The sequence below is a fragment of the Epinephelus lanceolatus genome, chromosome 13 (genome assembly GCF_041903045.1).
Source record: "Epinephelus lanceolatus isolate andai-2023 chromosome 13, ASM4190304v1, whole genome shotgun sequence".
Taxonomy (NCBI): domain Eukaryota; kingdom Metazoa; phylum Chordata; class Actinopteri; order Perciformes; family Serranidae; genus Epinephelus; species Epinephelus lanceolatus.
This window is the reverse complement of record NC_135746.1, coordinates 29889897-29906622: the sequence shown is the minus strand read 5'-3', so window position 1 is coordinate 29906622 and position 16726 is coordinate 29889897. Positions and strand designations below refer to the sequence as shown.

General features: G+C 39.7%; 2 protein-coding genes across 5 annotated transcripts in view; both read left to right on the top strand.

Moving 5' to 3' along the window:
* msraa (methionine sulfoxide reductase Aa) overlaps positions 1-9889 on the top strand; it is a 57759-nt gene extending 47870 nt beyond the window's left edge. For both annotated transcript variants that reach the window (XM_033648734.2, XM_033648735.2), the window contains exon 6: positions 8331-9889. In XM_033648734.2, coding sequence (XP_033504625.1) covers positions 8331-8495 — 165 coding nt within the window. In that variant the 3' untranslated portion in view covers positions 8496-9889. The remainder of the gene's footprint in view (positions 1-8330) is intronic.
* A 3480-nt stretch (positions 9890-13369) lies between these two features.
* Positions 13370-16726, top strand: part of LOC117270953 (uncharacterized) — a 54794-nt gene continuing 51437 nt past the window's right edge. The window contains exons 1-3 of one of the 3 annotated variants that reach the window (XR_004502842.2): positions 13370-13572; positions 14915-15264; positions 16237-16333. Coding sequence is in view for 2 of the 3 variants with exons in the window: in XM_033648988.2 (XP_033504879.2) it covers positions 14983-15264; positions 16237-16333 (379 nt within the window). In the remaining variant the exon portion in view is untranslated. The remainder of the gene's footprint in view (positions 13573-14914; positions 15265-16236; positions 16334-16726) is intronic. The other 2 variants (XM_033648988.2, XM_033648994.2) reach the window with 2 other exon arrangements.

Below are 16726 nucleotides of genomic sequence, written 5' to 3'. Positions count from 1 at the left end.
CCAGGACACACCTCCCAGACACTTCCTGAATTTTTATTAATACCCACTCTGATCCCCAGAGTCAAATAATGTCTTCTTCTTCTTTTCCAGCCACGTTTTAAACATGCAAATATGAGAAATGGAAGAGTGAAAGAATGATAGAGGAGAGAAGGCTTAGGCCAGGAGTGGTGATAAAAAGAGAGAGAAGAGTCTGGTTAATTTGGTGTCAGGGTATTGACTATGTTCTCTATGCTGCCTGGCTTGATTGTATTGTTCACACAGAGTGATTGGGGAATTTGGTGTGTGTGTGTGTGTGTGTGTTTCTGTGTGTGTGTGTGTGTGTGTGTGTGTGTGAAGTACAACAGCACTGCAGAAAATTACCTTGCAGGCGGCTGGCAGTTGTCTGCAGCATGAAAGGAGCCTCCCTTTTCTTCTCTTGCCTCCTACCCATCATTAGGGTGTGCACTGCGTCTAAAATGGCAGGTGGAAGTGGTAACAGTGTGTGTGTGTGTGTACTTGCGTGCTTGCTTTATGTAATAACGTGTGCTCGCTTGGTGGGTGCTAAAGCAGTGTGTACTCATTGTTCTGGCATCTCTCTCCCTCTTGATACACCTCTCTGGCTACATTTTCTTTTCATGAACATTCATATATCTACTTCTAAACACAAATCAGCTGCTTGTCTTTCCTCTTTCTTCTCTTCTCCTCTCCTTTTTTGTCTATGAAATCCCTCTCTAGCGCTTTTAACATGCCAGCTTCACCTTTTTTTTCCCTTCCTCTCCCTGTCTCGTGGGTGCTTATCAGTATTGTTCACGTTTTCACTGCTTTACCAGAGCAGTCAAGGTATTTGCATTTCAAATGAGAAATCTACTTCTCTGACATGCAAATTAATGGATGTGAATTATGCATCTATAGGAGGCTGCTAACACAGCAGCAGGACCTGCCCAAACAAACACACTGAAACACTGAAAAGGCAGAGAGGATGGTTTAGGATGCCACAAGACCAGCACCACTGAAAATGCAGCCATTTTGGGTACATCACAGGTAGTGGAGGATGGACGTCAGTGCCCATATTTTGAGCTTAAAGCTACCTGAAGCCAATTGTGTGTGCTTGTATCCATTATTGTAAAGGAATAGTCCACTAAACTCTTTTAATATTAAATAGTTCCCCCTGTAGGGTCTGAAAAGGTTGTTTCTTTTATCGAGAGCAGCCGCCGTCAGTTTGGATTCACGGCATTTACGGTGGATTCCAGTGGTGACCCAGATAAAGAACATGTCAAAAACACATTAAAACATTGAAAGAACTTCGTCAAAAACACCCCTGCTCCATAATTCATTTCTATGATGTTCATCCTTTAAGGGATAGTTCACCTCAAAATCAAAAATACGTGTTTTTGCTCTTACCTGTAGTGCTGTTTATCAGTCTAGACTGTTTTGGTGTGAGTTGCTGAATGTTGGAGATTTCGGTCATAAAGATGTCTGCCTTCTCTTAAATATAATGGAACTAAATGGCGAAGTGCTTGAAAGCATAATGTCTCTTTTCAGAATTCATGACCTGGTTCCTCAAGATAATCCTCAGATCTTGTTGTGTTTAGTTTCATGTCGAAACTTTTTCCCTCCAACGTTGGCTGGGTATCGTTTAAAAAATTACAATATCAGTATCAATACTAGTACGTTTGAAGTGATAATCATACCATAAGTGTTATTCTTTTGGTAACTGTGATGTAAGTAGAAGCTGTGTGTTATAGCCAATCTGTCAAACATTTTTGGGGCATCTTAGCATGTTTAACTGCCAACTCCACCAGATGCACCACACACAACTTCACTACACCACAGACTGTAGCTGCTGCTGTGTAAGTGAGAGCTCCGCTATGGGGACAGGTGTGAGAGACTGCCTGTACACTAACAGTGGTAGGGCTAACTGTTAGCATCACACGGCTAACTTTAGATTATTGTTATCAATGTGTTTAACTACAGAGTCAAGCCATTTTGGTATTGGTGTGAGTTTGTTGGGACCGTTTATCCCATTGCTGCGGTGTTAGCTTTTGCTAACCGGACAGATGTTGACTGACTGTTCACCAGGAGGACAGTGGATCTGGAGAAGGCAGCAACAGAAAGTTTGCTGATTTGGTGGGGGACGAGACAGTCTGTGATGAGACCCCCAGTGCAAAAAGAGTTGAATGCAGGCACTGTTTAACCAGGGACGTTTCAGTAGTACTTGGTGCTGGGTTATTTTGGTCAGCACCTTAAAGGTGTCAAGTATCATTACCCAGCCTACTACCAAACTACACCTGCCAACCATATTACCATGCAGAAGGAAGAGTGCATCTGCTCATGGACGAGATGCTTGTGCTTGTGACAGCACAAGATGTAAACATTAACGGCATTCTCCTCTGTTGAGCTGTAACGCTAGCTAGCTCAGTGTTGCTAGGTGAGCTACCAGTAGATGCACACTTCCTTCTGTGCAGTTGGGGGATATTTCAGTTCAAAAAAATAGTTCCCACATGAAACTACTCACAGCAAAGTCTGTTAATTATTTTGAGTAACTGGGTCATGATTTCAGGAAAGAGATATTGCTGTTTAACCAACCCCAGCTGCTTATGGTCTGGTACCTACCTTTTAGTAAAGCCCCGACCTCAGCTGAACGCTGTGGGGTACACGCCCATAAGCGTATAACAAGAAATTAAGGACATACAGGCAGAGGGCAGAGTCTCTGCGGAAAAATACACCACCACACACTTCTAGTGGGTCATAAGTGATGATTGAGAGGGATTACTTCTGTATGACTCCATACATTATTTTTGGGGAAATCCTGCATAGTGTATATTTAAACTCAATGCAGAATGCAAGTTTTAGCCCCAGCCATCATTGACTTCCATTAAAAAACAAAACAAAAACATGCTTCACAGGAAGCTTTGCCTCATGTAGCTCAGGTGCTCTGGTTTTGTTGTTGCTTGAGGCTGAAAAGTAAAACTGTGTCCCACTTTTTTCTTTGTGTGGCAAAACAGGACAGACGAAAACAACATGGTGCTTTGTTGATTTTGAGATTCATGTGACATTCAGAGACTGCGGAATGATGCTACCTGCAGTTTGCAGTGCATTTCAGCTGTATTGATTGACTTTAAAATATTCTTCCTTGTTTATAAAGCATTGAATGGTTCAGAAATAAAACACAGCTCTGATCTGCTTTTGTTAGAAACTTTCCAGACCTCTCAGGCCATCAGGCACTAGCTTGATTTCTATTTATGTACCAAAAATGAATGTTTTGTTTTAAGTCAGGGTTAAAAACCTTTTGTTTTTTGGGCAGCAGTTTATTTCTGCACCTTAGTATGGCCTTATTTCTTTGCTTAATGACTATTTTGGTTGTGTAAAGTATATTTTAATTCTTTATTTTACCTCTGTGCTTGAAGGGTTCTGTGTACATAAATGTGCCTACTGTATGTTTCCAGTCTTAATCACAAAGTGCAGCTGCAACAGAGACGAGAGTCCCATTCCGACTAACTGCTGTGTTGCACCTCCACCCTACTCACTCAAATTAAATTGTGGTGTCAGTGCAGGAAGTGATGAATCAAACAGCAGGGAGCAAACGCTCTGTCCATTAAAAGCTAAACTCGCAAACGTTAGATCTTTTGTCTCTTTAGTATTTTCCGTTATAGCAACATCATCGCAGGCCCTCTGGGTTTGTTTGCTGACATCTTCTTTAACAACTTCCGAGCGCTGACGTCAATGAAGTTAAAATGGTTTTCAAACAATTACCTCTCACTAACTATTAGAGGCACCAATGTGTGAAATTACTCTGCACTGCTTTAAGTCTGATTGTTTCTTTGTACTAAAAATAAACAGAGAACTTTTTAGTATTTCCCCGGAGAGTTAATTCCTCTCTAACTGAGAGAGCATTCAAAACACAGATTTGTAGCATTTAATGTGGAACCTGTCTGCAAAATGATGCAGTCACGCTTTTGCCATTTTTACATTCTGCTTTGATACTGCTGGTCTTTGCTTTGCCTGTAGGTGTTGCATATGAATTTGTATTGTCAGTAACAGTCCTGTTTTCTTTTATTAGATATGACAAAAGACAAAATATGTTTGGTAATAAACATACTTCCAGTAAGTTGGCCTTTGAGGTTTGTGCTGGAAGCAAACGTGAAGCTGTGTAAAGAGATATTTAGCAGGTATCTTGTTTTCTACTTTAACCATCTTAAGCTGATGACGATGTCCTTCGTTTTTAAGGTATTTGGTCGCAAATCAGAGTATCAGACAAACTAAGGTTTTGGCCTGATGGTGGCGCTAGGAGAGAGGTCAAAGGATCACCAAAGTTAAGCTACTACAGTTCATCTTGAGGGGAACATGAATGTGGGCACAAAATTCCATGGCAGTCCATTTAATATTTGTCGCAGAATTTCACTCAAAATCACAAATGTCAACCTCAGTCGGAGGATCCCCAAAATCAGAGGGATTCATTGTCTGGGCACCATGGATATCGGTACTAAAATTTATGGCAATCGATCCGATAGTTGTTGAGATATTTCAGTGTCAACCAGAGTGGTGGACCAACTGATTTACTGTAGAGTAACATTTGGTACATCTACATGCATAGTAATATTCCACTATTATACCAAAAGTTACAATATTCAGAGTTTGATACAGGTCATGTAAACAGTATATTCTGTTTGGATATTCTGAATTAGGCCTTGTTCCTGAAGGTAGCATTTTCAGATTATGACATGGGATATGCTAATATTATTCAGGTGTTAGTGGTATTTTTTGGACATGTATAGAGCGCATTGGGTATATCCGTCTCCATGGGGGTTTTATTATGGTTTGCGACACACAATGTCTTGTCTACTTAAGATCAGCTTTGTGAATTGTCATGGATACCTTGTACACAAACATCCGTACTAGCGAGAGTATGTTGCTAAAACAGAGACATGTCTCTGATTTGTCTGTCTGAAGAAAATGCCATTTCAGTGTCAGAATGTCTAGAAGGGTTAGGGCTTTTAAAAAATGGGTCCGATATTTACTTCAGTGACTTTAGGTGAAAGAAACCATCATAATCTGATATCACATTTACCTCTCCTACTGGAATGAATGGACTCAGTACTGCATGTAGTCTCCTTTAGGAGGAGGGGCAGTGGCTAAACCCACGTGACACAGATATGGAAAATTAATCTAAAGTGGGCCGTCTCGGTTTATCAGCGGTCTTTGACTAAACTGTGTAACCATAGGGGTTGCTATAGCAACAGAGTTTTCAACTGAAACAAACTGTTTGTAGCAGAACAATGACAGTAAATCCAACCTTGACTCTTGAAATTAACTTAAAGTATTGGCTTTGGGTTGACCGTACATCCCATTCTTTCTTCTCACTCTCAAGAACACCTTGAGAGGCTCTCTTCATATTGAGATTGTCCACTTGGTTTCAATGATAAACTGATTTTGGTGGTCAAAGGTCAGGATCACTATGACCTCCTCATTCCTACAAACGTCATATTTCAAGAACACCTTGAAGGATTTTTTTCAAATTTGGCACAAATGTTAACTTGGACTCAACCATGAACTGATTAGATTTTGGTGGTTAAAGGTCAAGGTCACTGTGACCTCGCAATACATGTTTTTGGCCATAACAAAATTCACACTTCTCTGTGACATCATAATGTTCTGGCCATTACTCAGCATCATATCTCAGGAACAGAAGGGGAGACATTTGGTCAGACACTGAAGTGGTTACACTAATCTTGGGTGCCCACACTGAAACTGTTCTGATGATATAGATCTTCTGTGCTGCTGAGGGGAAGATGTGTGTGAGGCATTCATGTATTCACAGACATGGATGTAAACTGTAGGTGAAAATTGACTGGTTTGTGGAGGCATACAACCACGAAGTGGTAATACTGGTTTAAAACAGTGCAGCTTGCAGAGTCTCCATGTGTCTGGAGCTAGGAGTGAACCTACAGCCTAGAGGAAAGGCTCGCGATTGGGCCTCAGAAGCCTGCATGACCTCTGGTTCTCTGGCTGTTCACAAAATACAGGATGGAGGAGTGGAGGGAGAGATGATGGATGTGTTGAGTGAGGTAAACACTGTGGTTAGATGATGTGTGGGGCATTAATTAAATGGCTTTTTTTACCAGTTGGTGTCATCCACCCTGTGATATGATGGATATGATTGATTATATATTTACAGTAGGCTGATCAGTTATGTGCTTGGTGCCTGTGGTGGTCAAATTATTTTTGATTTACATAAGAATGCAAGACAAAGCAAGTTTAAAGGCACCAAATAAAAGCACGCATTACAAGTTCATAAAATGCTGTCAGTTGAATGCTGAGTCACTTTAATAGAACAATAAAAAACTTTTTTTTTCACCAATTAAAGTTGAGATCATTGCACAGAAAGGTGGCTCACATTTCATTTTTAACAACTGGCAGTAACCTTTAAGCCACATGGATACCTCCATTAGTACCAAGATAATGTTGCTTCAGTTGTGCGCCAGTTTTAATATTTTTGCAGTATATAAGCCATCTCTGTTAATTAGCAAGCCAAAACTGCTCCATAATCACAAAGACATGGAACATATAATTAGGCAGTGAATTATTGGGATTGTGATGATGTGATTGTGATGCAGCTGAATACTCAAAATTAAATGGAGCGTCCAGTTATTAAATATTTAACCTGAGTGCTGAGCGAGTAAATGAAGCATTCACATGAAATTTTAACCAAAGGAACGTAGAAACAGCTCGATGGCTGAACTTTTATCATCACGCTTGGATCCTACAACCACCAGTGTTCCTGTTTTATGTAAGTATACCGATCATGATGTTTAAGCGCCCGAAGGAAGGTTCTGTGTTGTTAATATTTAGGGTGTCCAATGGGATAATTACCATAAACCTGGTGTAGTCGCTTCAGAGGCTTTGCGTTTGGGTAGCTGTCATTTCAGGCGGAAGAACAGCAGCTTTGCAGATAAAAGCCTAAACATGTAAATGTCGATTCAAATTAAGCTCCTTCACCACCCATGGTATGATCAAGCCGTGTTGTAAACATGCCTGAACACATTCTAAAAACACAGCAACACCCCTCCATCAGGAATTAAAGTTTCATGTGTGTGTATGTGTGTGTGTGTGTCTTTTCATGCTTGCTGTTCATCTCTTTTGTCTTTTATTTTACCCACATGCCATCTGGTTGAGTTATTTATATCACAAGGAAGAGAAGGTGTCATCATCTCCAACTGATTCCACTGTGAATATGAGGGTGTGCGTTTTGTTGTTGTTGTTTTTTTAAAGGTACGCTCCGTCTGGAGCTACACGTGTCTTTCATAAGCACATTAGACACATTTCTTCCCTTTCCCACTATAAGTACTTTGCAGTTTGAGGCCTTGATGTTTGTGGAGAAATTGGTTTAATGCGGACAAACCACAGGAACCAGGAAAAATAGGATAAAAATAAATACGGGTGGATACAATTTTTTGTGATATCTGAACTTGTTTTCACTCACAATCCAAAATTGAGGGGCGGCTCTTCTAGACAAAATCAAAGTCCAGTTGCCTACGATTTAATTGTTGCCAGAATGGAATTGACCTGGATAAATGAGAATATCCACAGACTCTAGACCTTCATTTCCCACCATAAGCCATATTCACACAGGACTAGTATCACCTGGGGACTAATAGTAATACTTGCAGAGGTTGTCTGTGATTTTAATCCAGTTTGAATCCGGCAAAATATTCCACTGCAAATTACCTACCACATTTCGCCGAACATAGAGGTCATGTGATACTATCAGTCTCTTGTAAATCGGCACAGTTTCAAGGTTTTTGTTTTTCCATACCTTTTTTCTATTCTGTCCCAGTCAAGATTCAACTTTAACATTTTGGTTGAAAGTCACCTAAACTCAGACCTGACTGACACACGCTGTCATCGACCCAAACTTTAGAAGTACTAGAAAACAGAGAGCTCCTTCTCATGGTCAATCTGGGTTTTTCGCCCCATTCTTTGGTGACGTGTAACAAAAACGAAACCTTGAAATTATATTAAGGGGATAATGTTACTAAATTCAACTAAAACAAAAGACTTAATTATGTACGAATGTGCTGCATCAAACATCAGCATCAGACAGGGCGGAGGGCTGTAATTTCTAAATCATCTGAAGTCCCTTGGATATTCCAGACCTACTTCTTCTTGTTCTGTTGTCCTTGGCATATTCCTGCTATGTTCTTTGTTGTCGCTGCAAACACTGATTCCCACACAGATCACTCTCTGGTCTCTCTGTTCTTTAATTGTCTTTGTTTCAATAACTGCATTTGTTTAATCTTGTTTATTTCCTTGTAAATCCATAAATTGTGTGTCTTTGTTGCTGCTTCTTTCAGGTGCTAACAGAGGAAGGCTTTGGTCCGATCACAACAGAAATAGCTGAAGCCAAGCCATTCTACTATGCCGAGGATTACCACCAGCAGTACCTGAGTAAAAACCCTGATGGATACTGTGGTCTCGGAGGGACAGGAGTCTCCTGTCCAATAGGAATCAAGAATTAGGCTTAGATAGCCCAATGATCGGCAAGAACAATTGCCATCAGTAAGGATGTAGGGTTGGAGTGCTTTTGAAAATGCTTTCAGAATCAAAAAGCTTTGTGTTTTAAATGAGCTCTATACCATATTTGGAGTGCATCTATGATTCAGAGGTTGTCTGAACATGGCTCTCAACATGGAGGAAGCTGAGCGTGAGGCTAGAGGCTAACATTGCTAACAACACAAACGGTTGCCCTTCTTACACAGATATCACACCATAGGGCCGCTACGAAGGTTCTTTGCATTTCTACACAGAACCTAACAACGGCGCCATCATTCCTCTCTAGTGTGTGTTTATACACTACATCCTGGCATAGCGGAATCAGAAGAGCCGTGACATGTAACACAGCAGCGTCAGCAATGGCGTTAACATGACAAGAACAATCATTTACCGTCCCTGTTACATGGCAGCTGATCTCATCCTGTGCTCGGAGGGTTAGAAGCTCTGGGACCTCATCATTTTCCCACTGTGCGGATATTTACAGCCACTGGTCTTCTTTTAGTTAGCTGTAATCACTGACAGCTCCTTGTTAAATCTCCCCTGGTGGGTTGCACGCATAACACGTTAAAATGTTACGCCAGTGCCGCCCGTGATCCCGTCCCATTTCATTCTCTGCTCAGGATGCCACTACTCAACTATATAGCAGTTAGTTACTGCTATATCAATGTTCTTAATATTGTATAGAGCTCATTTAAATATAAAACTATTAGGTTTTTCTATATTGTATGCATAAAGGGGCATCGGTCTGATATTTATACTGTCTTACACCTGTGAACCTGATTATCTCTCAGAACTACGACCTCATTTCTCATGAACCTGACTGTTCCATCTCTGAAAAGAAACTGTGATTATCAAAATCTGTAGCTCAGTTTGCGCTGAAAGAATAACAATAATGCAGATTTCTTCCTAATGTAACTTAGTGACACGAAGCATAAACTGCAGTGTAGATGCAGATAAAGGCTTATAGTGAACATACCAGTGCCTCAAAATGTAAGCATGTTACCTGGATTCAACAAAACATGCTCCTCGATACATGCAGTACAATTTCATGTTAGATATATGAAAGTGTAGATATATGAAATCTAGTGGAAAAGTGGTAAATTCCTACACAGTCTCAGCAAAAAATGTATTCATTAAGGATTAAATTTGGTGTGTTTGAGTCCACATTTCTCTATTTTTTCTGACATGAAATATTAGGTTTCATTTTGGTGACTGTTTTGAATTATAGCCGCAGGTAAAAAAAACATGTTTTTGATGCTCAGGTTGCTTTATAAATGATGTTTATTTGAGTTTAACTTTGAAACTCATGCAGTTTATTTTTTAGAAGTTTGTGGATGAATAAAAGCTTCTGAAATCAGGAGTCTTCAGTGTCTTCTCTAATGCCCGAATTCATTCAGAGTAAAAAATAGTACAGTAAATGAACCTCAATAATATTCCATCGACTCACGGATCATTTAAAGGTCCTCTGCAGGTATTGATTAAATCCCTAAAAATCCATCTCATCAAAATTACATGTTAGTTTTTTCTGTGACAAACATCCCTTCATGCCTTAAATGACTGGATGTAACTCTACACCTGTGGCTCATTTAAAATGCATGGAAATATGAATATGCAAATCAATCCCGCCCCCAGTTGCTCGCCTGCGGCTTCAGTGTACCTGCTCACCTTCAACTCCTCTCATCAAACACACAAACCTCTGCTTGTAAACGGTAATAACATTAGCTCTCAGCTTGACTACATTGTCGTATGTTATCATAGGGTTAAATAAACTTCATTCCCAATCGGCAGCTCTGACATGATATTGCTTCTCCTATGATACCCTTTGTTTTGCCGAAGTGTTATGGGATTGGTTCCTTAGATATTTGATGTAGGAAACCCTGGAAGTCTGAATCCGTGTTGTTGAGACTGTCATTGGTATGCTGTGGTTCCAAGGTGGAAATACTGGAAATATGGACATTACATTGGAGGGCTTTACTACATTGTGTAAGACCTTGAATGGCATTTTCACCCACTCTCACACAATGAGAGACGGAGAAAATGGCAGCAAAAGGACATAAAAAAAGGACATGTGAATAGCTAAATGTAAGAAATTCTGGATTCTATCATTACAAAGTCTGCCTTATCTCATGGGTTTGTTAAAGCAGATCAAAATAAACAATAAATAAAGTTTTCGACCTTGTTGAAGATAGACCCACTAGAAATGTGGGCCGTGTGTCAACCAGTGTTGGGCTATAATGCATTACTAGTAACATGTTACAGTTACCAATAACGCCTCACTAATAATGCGTTACAGTAATAATATTACTTTTTCCATTAACAAATATTGTAGCTAATTACAAATGAAATTTTAATTATATTACAATTACTCCAAAACCAAACAACTTGTTACAACGTTACTTTTGTTATCACATCACTACTAACTTGAAATACAACAGTCACATCAGCGAACTCATTTAAGTAATCGTCGCACTGCACATGCACGTCATAAAGCAGCAAGCTAGTTGGGAATGCTTACGTTAGCGGCTGGAAATATTCCCATTATTTTTATTATGTTGGGAGGAAAGATGACAAGAACACTGTTGCTGCAGGTAGTCAGACTAAAACTCTTCACTGCAAAAAATCACATCCTCAAACCTCTGGTCTGAAACACCTCGGCTACTGTGACCAACAACTCAACAACGTGAAGCTCCAGGAAATACACTATACCAAAGGTGAGCCCTACATGGCCGCAGAGGTTGGCTGCAGCCCTGCACTGGCCAAACAACCACAATTGGATTTTAATCGTGGACAGCTGCAGCTACAAAGGACTAATGAAGCTTGTGGCTGGATATGTGGTGGATGAAATGTTGCTCCATAATTGACACTCCATCTTTCAGGCAGTCTTGGGAAAATACCGGTCACAGGCAACAGAAAACCCAGAGAAGTTTTTGCCTCAGAACTGCAGTGCACCAATGACAGTCTTGAAAACACGAAGTCAGACAGCCAGGGTTTGCTATGTAACAAACCTCAGGAACCAATCCCATTGAGTAATTTGCATATTCGTAGTTCTGCGCATACTAAATAAGGCAAAGGTGTAGAGTTACATCTGAGCCATTTTAAGGCATTGAAAAACACAAATTATCTAATTTTGATTAACAGAGAGGAGCTTTTAGGGATTTAGTCAATGCACAGAGAACTGAATTTGCAGCGGACAATGTGAGCAACTGTTTTTTTTTTCCTTCTTTTTTTTTTTAATGAAAAACATGTTCATATATTTGTGTTTGCGCTTTTATGGTTTGTGTGTGTGTGCTGTATTTGGATGACCTCCTTCTTCTGATCTTTGCCTGAAGTAATGTCCCAGTCCGTGACTCATCTGTCATTGCTGTTAATTTGCAGGCATGTGTGTTTTGTACAGTATATGTGTGTTTTGATGGTACAGCACACAAACACGCACACACACACACACCAGCAGGAGGAGAGTGTGTTTGGTGCCAGGCCCTCCAAAGCTTGGCATCACCATCACAGAGTCAAAAAAAAAAGGCAAGATCGGTCTCTTTTCGAAATGGCAGAGCTCCACCTTGGATCTCTGCTGCGCTGGACCACCTCCATGATGCAGACTGCAGGACCAGGACCTGACCGGCTTTTCAAAACCAAACCTGACCACTATTTGTGGAATGCCGCTGATAAATGCTCAGATTCTGTACAAATATTCAATATTTCTAAATTTTTCTTTCAATAAACTGTCTACATTCTATAATTGATGTGTGCTCAAAGAAATTTCACTTTGCAGTGTACTGTCATATCATATGAGGATGACACCAGCTGGACTGGATCCCATTTTTAATAAAAAGGACAGTTTTGGCTCCACTATACGTCAGTGTGACCCCTCCCACACTGAAGGTTTTACGATTTGCATCCAGGCAGGTGGAAAGATTACTACTGTATGTCCTTAAGAACCAGAAGAATCCAGCACCGTTTTTTTGCACATCTCTGGCCAAGTAGTGACTCTGACTGTGATCATCAATCCAACTGGACTAAAATGTGATCAGAATGTGTGACTGATGAACAGAACTGTTATTTGTGCTTATTTGAGGAAATGAAGTATTAAGAATGTGCTCTAAATATCATACTCTACAAACAGAATACACAGCCAACGCATTATTGTCTTTCAACACCATCACTTGTTCAATTTATCCCATTTAACACTGGGCCTGTCCCTGAATCTGTCCCTGGTTACAACACCACATGACTATGCTGCCATCATGTGGTGTATTTAAAGGATGCACACATGGCTCAAGCTCAATGAGGTAACATAAACCAGTGCAGGATGTGAGGAGCCAGACAAGTAAGAATTAATACAAAGAAACAGTCCAGGTGTAATAAACATGATGTACTGCTAAAGTACTACTAACAGACTTCGGTGTGTCTAGTCATACCATCATGTAGACCTAATTTTAACAAAGTGCAATCAAACAAATATTTCTGTGTATTTTGCAAGGTACCCTGTTGCTCATATATTTAAATTCTGAAACACAGAAAAATTATTTTTGAGCACAAAAGAAGCAAAAAAAAAAAAAAAAAAATCAGAGATGTCTATGTTTCTCACAGAGGTAAATTGGTCAGTATTCATTATCTAAAAGGCACTACACAACTAGCTTCATTCCTGGTTTCCCCCATCTAGAATGCAGGACTTTTGCTTGCAATAGAGTATTTTTTACTTTTCCACCACTGCATAATGTATTAATACCGATTAAATCCATAGATTAAAACTCGTTACTAGCGATTTATTTTGAAAGGTCTTACCGGAAGTTAGTTTAACCGCCGCCTGTACACCTGCTGTGACACAAAGGTGAATGTTTGTGCTCTTATTCCACCTCGAGAAATGAACATTACTATAAATGAAGTCAGTGTTTTTAGGAAGAATTGTCTAAATTTAGTGTTAATTAAATTTAATTATAATGGGAGGCACGTGTTGTGACGGAAGTGATGATGATGCTCAGTAACTGTAGCAACGCCAAAGTTTCGTCAACGGTTAACTCTGCTCAGCTTGACCCAGGACGGCAGGTAACGTTAACTGACGTTAGCTTAATTTAACGGCTAATAAAATGTACGCCATTTTACAAAAATGTCGTCTTTCACTGTTTGTTGATATTTTAACTTATCCGAGTGGAGAAATTATTAGGTTATTTATTTAAAAAGGTGTCAGTTGAAAGTTGTTAATTATATTAATTTTAAGCTAGTTTACGGTAAATTTATAGATTTTTGGGTGCAAGTTAGTTTGGTGTTGGTAGAAACTACAGTGACAGGGCAGTGTTTGAACAAGTAAGTCATCATTTTTAGACATTTGAGACTTTTTAATTGCTGATTAAAACTAATATATTCAATTCATAAAGCATTTCTCTCTGAAAGATTGATAAACTAAATGCCAGTGTTTGAAAAAACGGGAGGTCTGTCACTTACAGAGTATCTTATCTGGCCACACGGACACGACCTCAAGTAAGAAATCAAATTGGTATCTAACTTACCACCACAACCAACATTAACTTCATTTTAACAAAGATAAAATTATGATTTTATTTTATTTATTTTTATTTTTTTTTGCATTTAACCACATATCCCACAGTCTTGGCCACTGGCACTGTGGTTCTTTAACTTTAGACTATATTGGTGAAATAAACCTATGAGAAAGATCAGTGAGTTAAAGACAAGGTTAGCAAGGAGAGGAGGTAAGACTAGTTATTTATGCTTGATCTTAAAATGCACATAAATGTCAGACACATTTAGTTAACAGAGAGTGACTTTTGACTTTCAGCCCACCATAAAACTTTAATTATTAGCACTGACTATTATTTGCTTAAATCTCTGAAATCAACAGGGCCTATATTTGGGACAGGTCTTAAATTCCTTTCACACAAAGCTGTTGCTCAGCAAAGATCAGGAAATACAATCAAATTATTTATTCAAACCAGTGTTAATATGACTTGTATAAAAATTAGGCTTCAGATAAACATTGATTTGATCTAGCTCTGACAGACAGCGCATGAGAGAGAGTAATTTTTATGAAAAACCCTTTTGATTGTTTTGATCTGAGGACCCTTAACGGACTAAAGGAATATGAATAACTTACAGGGTAATTGAGGAATGAACACATAATTTGAGCCACACCGGGCGAGTAAAAGGGGCCGCCTATAATTGGGACTAGGCTTTTAATTTAAGTTTTACAGAATGTATTCTCAGGTCCCAGTGCTTTGCCCCACTTTTTAAAGTGAGTCTCAGATGCAAACAGATATTATTTCAGAGCAGGGTTAAGTAATTATTTTCAGTAAAGTAAACCCGTTTTAGTTCATTCTCATTGCACTGTGGCATTTTTGTGCTTTTTATAATCCACTCGTGATACATTTTGCAGATGACGACGCTCAGATGAAGACAAGCAGGGTATAAAGCGAAATCAAACCAACTGAGTGTTTTGCAACGATGTCTGCTGAATTACCCATGAAAAGAACACACCAGAGCAAAGACTCATTTCAGTCAGTTCAGTCTCCTGCACCTATCTCACCCACTTCTGGAATCAGTGGGGTGGAGCACCAAGACAACAGACTGCCCTCTCTAGGCTGTCAGGGTGAACCAGTGGTGGGCAACACTCACCCTGACCTTTCCTCTCACCTGAGCCCTGAGGATGCTATCCCAAGTGGACCCTACCAGCCAACTGCTGCCAACTGGGATGCCTTTCACACTGCGAATCAGACTGCTCAACAAGTAAGTATTGCTTTCCTGTATTGCGCAAAAGCTCATTGATTACTCCTCTTTTTTTGGTTGTAGTTATTTCTTATTTCTCTCTATATTTACAGTTAAGTTTGAAATAGAGGTGTCAGTTTCTAAGGGGAAAGAGTAGAAATGAATTGCAGAAGAAGCTGACAGCTATTTCTGAACATAAGCCTTGGTGAACTAGAACGTAATACAGCCCAAACAAACCTGTTTTCATTCAGGCTGCAGCTAAGTATAGGACTGTGAATAAAAATGACACCCAAATTCTCAGTTCTCAAGTTTATTTTGGTGTCAGCATGCATGAATTCACAGGCATATTATCACAGCAGGTTCTTGAGTGCAGATTCTGGTCGATCTGTGTAGACTGGCCTTTGCTTTCTTTTTGTGCATGTTCATCATTTGTACATCCACAGGAGTCCATCACTGAACATATATTTACACACCGATCAGTCACAACATTAAAACCAGTGACAGGTGAATTGAATAACATTGATTATCTCATTACAATGCAATGATCTGCTGGGAGACCCTGGGTCCTGGCATTCCTTTGGATGCCACTTGACATGCACCACTAGTCCAAACACCGTTTAAAACCACATCCTCCACCTCATCATGGCAAGGGCACTCCCTGATTGCAGTGCCCTCCCAGCAGGACAATGCATCATGCTACACTACAAAAAACGGCTCAGGAATGGCCCGAGGAACATGACAAAGAGCTCATTCCCCAGATCCCAAATCCGATTGAGCATTTTCCTTTTGATAAATGATATTTGTTGGGAATATATTTTACTCAATACTGTTCAAGTAATCAGGCATGCCCACTTGTACTAGCTCATGTCTTGCCACTAGATAGCAGTAGAACATCAGATTATTGCTTCTCCTGAAGTATCTGCCTCCCACAGTTATTGGAACATGTTCTGTTTTCTTCTACTGGTCTAGCTGTTAATGTTTATGTGTTGGCAGGCACCAGATCATCCATGTGAAGTGGTTCAGCAGCAAATTGAGCAGATCCACAAGGTGCTACAGGAGCACTGTAGCCTGCTGGCACTACTAGGAACAGGTCAGTGTTGGGAAAGGACACCCTCCCGTTTAAGGCTGGATTAAGAAGTTGATTTTCTGATAAATTGCGTTTTTTGTTTGAATGATCCAATATTGATTTGTTAAATCTCGAGAATGGTCTTTGCATTTGAGCCTATTCTTAGTTAAGGCATGTACATTGGCACTAAATACTGTGTAGGAAGCAATGACTGTGCATAAAATAGACAACGCATCTCCCCTTCTTCCTGCAATCATGACATCAAACCCACTTTTTACAGCATCAAATGACTAGTTATAACCAAACTTATCAGAAAAATAAACACTTGAACACACAGCGTGTAAAAAAAACTACCTAAAACCACAGGAACCATATTTGGGAGTAGTGTGTTTGATGTGTATTGTGATCTTTTAGTTT